At 25.3% G+C, this 8,269-nt stretch overlaps 4 protein-coding genes across 4 annotated transcripts; 2 read left to right on the top strand and 2 right to left on the bottom strand.

Annotated features, from left to right (window-relative positions):
- Positions 1-672: 672 nt before the first annotated feature.
- ENU1_112760 (Krr1 family protein) lies at positions 673-2,337 on the bottom strand (the record flags this gene model as incomplete). Its single annotated transcript, XM_008859594.1, has 1 exon — positions 673-2,337. The coding sequence occupies one exon, from the start codon at positions 2,335-2,337 to the stop codon at positions 673-675; it is 1,665 nt and encodes a 554-aa protein (XP_008857816.1).
- An 802-nt stretch (positions 2,338-3,139) lies between these two features.
- ENU1_112750 (Rho family GTPase) lies at positions 3,140-3,843 on the top strand (the record flags this gene model as incomplete). The annotated part of the gene is made up of 3 exons (XM_008859593.1): positions 3,140-3,196; positions 3,259-3,402; positions 3,460-3,843. 3 exons carry the CDS (start codon positions 3,140-3,142, stop codon positions 3,841-3,843), a joined length of 585 nt encoding a protein of 194 aa, XP_008857815.1.
- Positions 3,844-4,009: 166 nt separating this feature from the next.
- ENU1_112740 (hypothetical protein) lies at positions 4,010-4,549 on the top strand (the record flags this gene model as incomplete). Its single annotated transcript, XM_008859592.1, has 1 exon — positions 4,010-4,549. One exon carries the CDS (start codon positions 4,010-4,012, stop codon positions 4,547-4,549), a length of 540 nt encoding a protein of 179 aa, XP_008857814.1.
- Positions 4,550-4,645: 96 nt separating this feature from the next.
- On the bottom strand, positions 4,646-7,717 carry ENU1_112730 (structural maintenance of chromosomes protein; the record flags this gene model as incomplete). Its single annotated transcript, XM_008859591.1, has 1 exon — positions 4,646-7,717. The coding sequence occupies one exon, from the start codon at positions 7,715-7,717 to the stop codon at positions 4,646-4,648; it is 3,072 nt and encodes a 1,023-aa protein (XP_008857813.1).
- Positions 7,718-8,269: the final 552 nt, after the last annotated feature.

The raw sequence follows: 8,269 nt of genomic DNA, 5'->3' as shown, positions 1-8,269 counted from the left end.
TGCTTTCTCTTCGGCTTCTTTCTTTGCTTTAAGTGTTTTTTCATCTAGCTTTTGTTTATTAATAACTCCTTGTTCATCTGAAGTATCAGTAACATAAGTTAATTCAGGATAATACCACCAATCTCTAACAGAAACACTATTTCCATTAAAATTATATTCACGAAGTCCATGAATTTCTTCTATTCTCTGTATTTTATTATGAACCTTTACAAGATAATACCATTCAAGATGAGTTGGTCCGTTGATAGTTTTTTTGCCAACCCACATATGTCCATTTGTCCAACTCATTGGAACACATTCACTGTCATTGAAACAAACATATAAGTCTTGTCCGAAATATGTTATGTAATGAATGTTAAAATCAATTGTAGCCATTAAACAATAAATAATTAAAACGAATCAGTTTAAATGTATTTGAGTGACGTGGAAGACTCAAAGGTCTTTTAATGGTTTATGTAAATTCCCGACAGTTCACTATTATTTAATACAAGTCTTATTATTAAAAGAAGTTGTTATCATCTATATTTATCCTCTTTGAGTTAAAGAACTTTTAGTATTTCTTTTGGTTCTTTGTTCATAATGTCAAATTATGATAAAACTCTTTGTTATAGCTTTTTCTTTCGTTTGCAAATCTATGAATTGATTTCAAAAATCAATCAATTAAGTTTCTTTTCATTGTTCCTTTCTAACCTTTTTATTTTCTTTAAACTTTTTCTTTGAGAATTTATCTCCTTTTCTAGTTTGTTTATCATTGAATTTATTCTCCTTTTTATTAACTTTTTTCTCTGATTTCTTTTCAAATTTCGTTGTAGAACCATGACTAGAATGTTTATTATTAAGTCGAGGCTTTTTACCATCCTCATATAAAGATTCTTTCATTCGTTGAATCCTTTCTTTTTCTGCTTGAGTAATTTTTCGTTCATCATATGGAGCTAATCTTTTAAGTGATAACATTTGATTTAATTCTTTATCATCTAAACAGAGAATATCATATGCGGTTAACCCAGAATCATCCTTTGGTACATTAATATAAGGAAATCTTGTTTTTTCTCCATTTACAATGTCTTCAAAATCCATTCCATAATAATCATCAATCATTTTATCTAATTTTTTATCTTTTCCTCGTAAATGTGAAATGTCAACACGTTCTTTAGTTCCATCTGATCGTTCAACAGAGATAGAATCTAACTTATCTTTTTTATTTCTTTTCTTTTCAGATTTATTATTTACTTTTATCTCTTGACCTTCTTCTTCATTTTCTTCTTCCATTGGATATTCTTCTTCCATTTGACCCTCTTTTTTCATTTCTCCTGCAATTTCTGCTCTTAAGGCTTCAATGCCATCATCTTCTTGATTATAATAATCATCACCAAATTGTTTTTCCATCATTTCATCATATTTGCTTTCATCAAAATCTTCATCCATAAAGTGTTGGTCAAAACTTACACCAGCATCTTTTTGTAATTCCTTGATTCTTTCTTCAATCTTTTTCTTTTGTTCTTTCTTTTGTTCAGCAGTGATTGCCATTGCTTTTCTTTTTTCTTCTTCTTTCTTTGCTTTTCTTCGTTCTCGTTGTTCTTTTCTTTTGTTATGTTCTTTCCGAAGTGAGTCTTTAACAATTCTTCCATATGAAACAATTCCAAGCCTTTGTTCAGCTTCAAAATCATCTTCTGCGTCAACTGCTTTTTGGTCTTCATCCAAATCTACATCCTCTTTACCATCTTCTATTTCTTCCCATTTTTTTTCAAGAATATATTTCTTTAAAAATTCGTCGTCAGGATTATCTGACTTAGTCCAATATTGTTTTGCATTATCATCTAATTGTTCTAGTTCTTCATCAACATTTATTGGCTCTGGTTTTTGTTTTGTTATTAACAAATCATCATCTTCACTCATTTCATCAGCTTTTTGATGGAATTCTTTCAATAACCTTCCTTGTTCTTCAACAATTGTTTCTTTTTTGGGTCTTTCTTCTTCTTCAAATACATTAGCCTCACCTCCTTTTTTATCAACTTCCATAACACGTTCTCTAATATAATCTCCAAGTTTAACTTTCTTTTCTTCTTCAATGGTTGGAATAACTAATTCTCCTTCAAAACATTTCTTGTCAACTTTTTCACCATGTGCAAGTTTTGGTAATAATTCTAGGAATTCTTCGTGCCATTCTTTTGGTTCAAAAGTTCCATAATCATCTTCAGCTTCTTGTTCACTTGGGTCTGAAGTTTCTAATTGTCCATATTGATCAACAGAATTACTTGAAGACGAACTAGTTGACTTTTTTTCTTGAACGTCTTCATCTTCATCAACAATGGTTTGGCTTGGTCCTGCTTTGCTCATGTTTTCTTTAACTACTCAAGAAATTTTCATATATTTCAAAACCTATTTTGTATAATATTAATTTCTTTTATTATTCTTCTTTATTACTTTTGAAATTATTTTGCTTTAGACAATCAACCAATTTAAAAGGAAGGTTAAAATTGAAATAAATAAACGCTATTTTTAAATTGTTGTTCATTTCAAATTACCTTATGTTAAATGCACTTCTTATTTGAAAAATTGGAATTTAAAAGCTATATTGAAGTTTAGTATAAATTCAACTTCAAGGATGTTCATTTTATTAAAATGGATATAATTTTTTATTATAAACTTTATTAAGTTGTTTAAATTCAGTAAATAGCAAAGAATATTCTGAAATTCTCTATTTTAACTAATAAATCGAAAAAATTAAGTTCCAAATTGACACTACTCATTTTTAAAAACGAATTAAAAGAATTAAGGTATTACTTAAAAGAAGACAAATTTCTTGGAATTATATTTTTAAGTGAGTTAAATAAAGCCAACACTAAAAAAAAAGCTAATACATGGATATTACAGCATCTAACCCAAAAAATTATTGAATTTTTTTTTCTTTTAAAAATATTTCTATATAAAAAGGGGAAAAGAATAAAAAAAAGGGGGAAAGAATAAGAAAAAAAGGGGAAATAACCCACTAGAATTATCTGTGGTTTTTGGAAGGTCAAGACTATAAAAAGAAATAATAAGAGATTAATAAAAAAAGCTATACAAATAGATGATTTAAAAATAAATAAAAAAAGAAAAGAAAAAAACGAGATCAGACTAGTAATTCATTTCATTCATTATGGCGGAAAGAAGAACTGTCAAAATTGTAATGGTAGGAGATGGTGCTGTTGGTAAAGTTTGTTAAAATTATAAAGCCAATTCATCTGAAAAAAAAAGAAATGAATTAATAAATGATAGACTGCTTTATGTAGTACTTTTGTCAATAACCAATTTCCACAAGACTATATTCCAACTGTATTTGATAATTTTTCACGTCTTCAAACTGTAGATGGAGAACAAGTAACAATGAGTATTTGGGATACAGCAGGACAAGAAGAATATGTTTGTTAATAATTTCAATTTAAAATGATAAAATAAAAGAGTTTAACTTAATTATAGGACCGTTTGAGACCAATGAGTTATCCAAATACAAATATTCTTATTATTTGTTTTTCAATTGATTCAAGAAGTTCTTTTGGAAATATTTCTCAACGATGGTTACCTGAAATTAAACACTTTTGTCCAAATGCTCCATTTTTATTAGCAGCAACAAAGACTGATCTTCGTGATTCTGAAGATGTTAAAAGTAAACTTCAAATGGAAGGTAAAACTTTAATTTCAAAAGAAGAATCTCAACAACTTATGAAAAAAATTAAGGCTGCTGGTTATTGTGAATGTTCTGCTCTTCAAAATAAGGGTGTTGCTGAACTTTTTGATGAAGCTGTGAGAAAAACTAAAGTAGGAGGAAAAGGTAAAAAGAAAGGAGGGTGTGACCTCTTGTAATTCACTGTTATAACTGAATAGAAATATGGTTACTCTTCTTGATTAAAAATAAAATAACAATTTAATTTTTGTTTTGTTTTTTATTAATGTTATAAAATAAAAAAATATTCTTTTATTATATAAAATTATTATAGGTTTTTTTAATTATTTTTTAGTTTGTACTGTTATGGGAAAAGTACATAGTTTTCCTTTGAGAAAAGACCCTTTTTCACAATTACTACAATGGTCAGAATTAACAACTAGTCAATTGGTTTTTGATAGTGACACAGATGGAGAAGATCAAGATAGGTTTCTTCAATGTCTTTTAAAAAAAGAAAATCTTTATGTCATTGTCATAGATGAATTTGATACAATCTTTGGGGTATATCTTCATTGTCCATTAATGTCACCATTCAAGTATCCAAGAGACCCACATCACTTTATTTTTTCAATGAAAAAGAAAAATAAACAAGAGTTTATTCAGTTTTTACCTAAACAAACCTCATTAAATAAATCATTAAAAGGAGTAAATAATAATAAAAATTGTTTATTTATTTGTGGAGATGATTCAGTGTGTATATGGAATTCAAGGTATAGAAAGAGTTATATATGGGAACCAACGAGAGTATATGAAATGAAAGAGAATAAAGAAATTAATGGAACAGAATATCCTAACTTACACAATTTATTTTCAATACAAAGAATTATTGTTATTCAAATGAAATAAACAAAAAAAAAGAAGAGAAGAAAGTATTAAAAACAAAAAAATTATAATAAACTATCAATCAATAAAATTTAATATTTGTTATTGATAACACAATAATTATTTTTGGTCTCTATCGGGTCGTTTAATTTTAAAAACTTTTACATTATCATTAGACACAACACCATCTAAATTATGAGGTGTAATAAAAATATATTGTCTTTTATTTTGTGATTTTGTTGTTTCCATTAATGTTTGTATAGCGACTTTTCGAGCCATAGAATCCATATAAACATCAAATTCATCCATTGCTCTAAAAGGACAATCAACTACATTCCATAATGCAAGTAATAAACAAACAGTAGAATAACTACGTTCACCACCAGAAAGAGTTTTAGCACTTCTTTCAGAATCATTATCAATAGAAACTTCTACGTCAAGAATTCTTTTAGAATGATCAAGTTTAATTTTACCTTTACAACCAGGTTTTTTTTCAAGGTATTGATTAAACAAAAGCATAGTTTTTGTTGCAGTTACTTTAAGTAACTCAGTATATTTTCTTTTTCTTCTTTCTAATTCAATTTCTAATTTTGTTTGTAAAGTTTCAATTGAATTAATTTGATCAGTTAATCCATCTAATTGATGTTGTTTTCTTTCAAGTTCATTTTCAACTTCATCATAATTAACATTTTCTAAATTAATTTGTTGTTGTTTTTTTTCTAATTTAATACGTTCATTAACAATACTTTCAACACTTTTTGAAGTTTCAATTTTTTCAAATTCAGAAGAAAGAATAGTAATTTCTTGTAATTGTTGTTGTTCTTCAATTAATAATTCATTTTGGTGTTGAATTTCAATTTGGAATTCTTTTCTTTGTTTAATTAAATCAATTTTATTTTCATTAATTTCATCAATTTGTTTTCTGATATTTACAAGTAAAATTTTTTGTTTTTTTGCTTCATTTTCAATTTGTGTTTTTAATGAACAAATTTTTTGATATTCAATTTTTTGAAATTCTTCTCTTTTAATTAATTCATTAGTTTTTGTTTTTTGATTTTTAACTTCTTCTAATAATTCATTTAATTTATTTTTTGAAATTGATAAATTCATTTCCATTTCTTTAATATCTTCTGGTTCTTTTATTATTATATTTTCAGTTTCTTTTTTTTTACTTTCAATTAGTCTTGTATTTCTTTCAGCTTCTCTTAAATTTCTTTTTAATTCATTTAATTGAATAAGTAAAGTTTCTTTTTCTTTTTTTGCTTGATTTTTTAATTCAACTTTTCCTTGTAAATCCATTTTAGATGTTTTAATTTGTTGTTCAATTAATTGAATTGAATCTTCAATATTTTGACCTCCATAAATTGCTCTACTAGGTAATCTATAAGGAAAATATGCTTCAGTTTTACCTGATTTTTGCATAAAACTACCATTTGAGAGATAAATAAATTTTGCACCAAGTTTCATTAATTCTTTACCATCATTAAAAGTATTAGCAACAGCAATAGTGTCAATATTAATATGATCAATAAGAATATTAAAAATAACAGGACTAGAAATTGTAATAACATTAAGTAAAGTTAAATAATTTTGTTTTTTAATATCATATTTTTGATTCCCAAATTTGATATTATAAACATAAATTTGAATATCAAAATTTATTTTTTTTGCTATTTCTCTTAACTTTTTTTTATCATTTTCTGTTCTAACAACAAATGATGCTAATGTTGATTTTTTTATACAATTTTCTACTGCATGATTCCATTTATTATCTTTTAATTGAATATATTCTCCTATTGGTCCTTCAATTTGATATTCAAATGTTGTTTGTTCAATTGTTTTAATCATTCTTGGCATATTTGGATGATAAATTGTCATTTTATCTCTTTTTTGCATTTCTAATTTATCTTTTTCATTTTCAAATGCTTTAATATCATTTTGAATATGTTTAATATCATCATCATATCCATTTAATGATTGTACTTTAACTGTAAATTCTTTTTCTAATGGATTTAATTCATCTTTAATTAATTCTTCTTTTCTTTTTAATGATTCTATTTCTTTATTAATTGTTTTTATTTTTTCTTCTTTTTGTTGTTTAGCGAGTTCTGTATCTTTTTGGTCATGATTTTTTGATTCTTCAATACTATTTTTTAATAATGTTATTCTTTTTTTTATTGTCTCTATTCTTTGATTATAATCATCTATTATTACTTTATTTTCTCCTTTTTCTTTATTTATATTTTTCATTTTCTCATTTTCTATTCCTTTCTTTTTGTCAATTTCTGTTATTTCTTCTTCTTTTTTCATTAATTCTTCATTTGCTGTTTTTAATTCTTCTTTTAATTCTTCTATTTTTTCTTCTATTCGTTCTTCTTTTAATTCATTTAATTTATTTTCTTTTTCTTCTATTATTTGTTGAATATCTTCTACTTTTTTTTTTTGGTCTCTATATTTTGCCCATATCTCTTCTCTTTTTAATACTTCTATTTTCTTTTTAATTTGTTTTATTCCTTTTCCATCTTCCATTATTCCTTTTAATCTTTCAATTTCTCTTTCCATTTGTGGTATTTGTTCTTTTTTATCTTGTTTCGTTTTTTTTGCTTTACTACACGAATGTTCTGCTTGTTTATAACTTTCTTTTATCATATCAAGTTGTGTTGCTTCTAAAAAAAATTTATATTTATCTTCTGCTCGTGTTGCCGTTAAAAATGTTTTTGATGTATCTTGCATAAGAAGAATACATGGATTATCAATAGGAATATTAAAATGATCCAAAATTTCATTAACATCTGAACTTTTATGTCCAACAATTCTTGGTTTTTCTCCTGAATTCATTGAATAGATTTTATAACTACTTCCTCCTTCTTTTGATATTTTCCTTTCAATTATGATTGTATCTCTATATTTTTCTTTATCCATTGCTCCTTCTCCTCGATTTCTTAAATACACAGAAACTTTACAATGTGTTTCTCCATTTTTTACTATATCACTAACTCGTTTCCCTCTATTCGTAAATGTAGCTTTCGCCCCAAAACAAATAGCTAATGCTACTAATATTGCTGATTTTCCACTCCCATTTTCTCCTACTATAAAATTGACTTGTGAACAAAGGTCTAATTGAAGATGTCTATGGCACATAAAATTTTCTAAATCAATTCGTTCAATAGTACCAGGAATTTCTTCGTTCATTTTTATTTGTATTATTCAGTTGTTTTATTATAAAAAACCAAAAATCATTTTTTCTTTTTTTTTTCTTTTTTTTTTTTCTTTTTTTTTAGGGTTTGATGTATTAAATTGAGGTTTATCTTTTTTTATTCTCTTTCTTTAAATTCTTTGTACTCTGATTATTTAAAATATATTTTTATTGTTAATATTACATAAAGTGACTGATTAAATACATTACATAGTTTCAATTTTTAATTAGGCTTATTTGATTGTTATTATTTTTTAAACATTATTAGAATTACCTAAAGTTTATAAGAATAATTATTGTTTTAAGAATAATTTTTGATGATTTATCATTCTTCTTCTCTTAATAAACCAAGTTTTGCCATGACTCAAGTCTTTGATTTATTTTTAGTTAATAGAATTTATTATCAATTGACTTTTCTATTTGTTCAGTTTAATGTAGTTGTATTGGTACACTATTTGTTGGTATAGTACTTCTTGTAAGACTATTCTTTTAGTTAGTTTAAATCAAATAAAATTGGTACTATTAAACGTTTTCATAATAAGTTAGTT

This window comes from Entamoeba nuttalli, assembly GCF_000257125.1.
Source record: "Entamoeba nuttalli P19 unplaced genomic scaffold asmbl_4773, whole genome shotgun sequence".
Taxonomy (NCBI): domain Eukaryota; phylum Evosea; order Mastigamoebida; family Endamoebidae; genus Entamoeba; species Entamoeba nuttalli.
The sequence above is the reverse complement of the archived record's forward strand: the minus strand, read 5'-3'. Positions and strand labels throughout refer to the sequence as shown.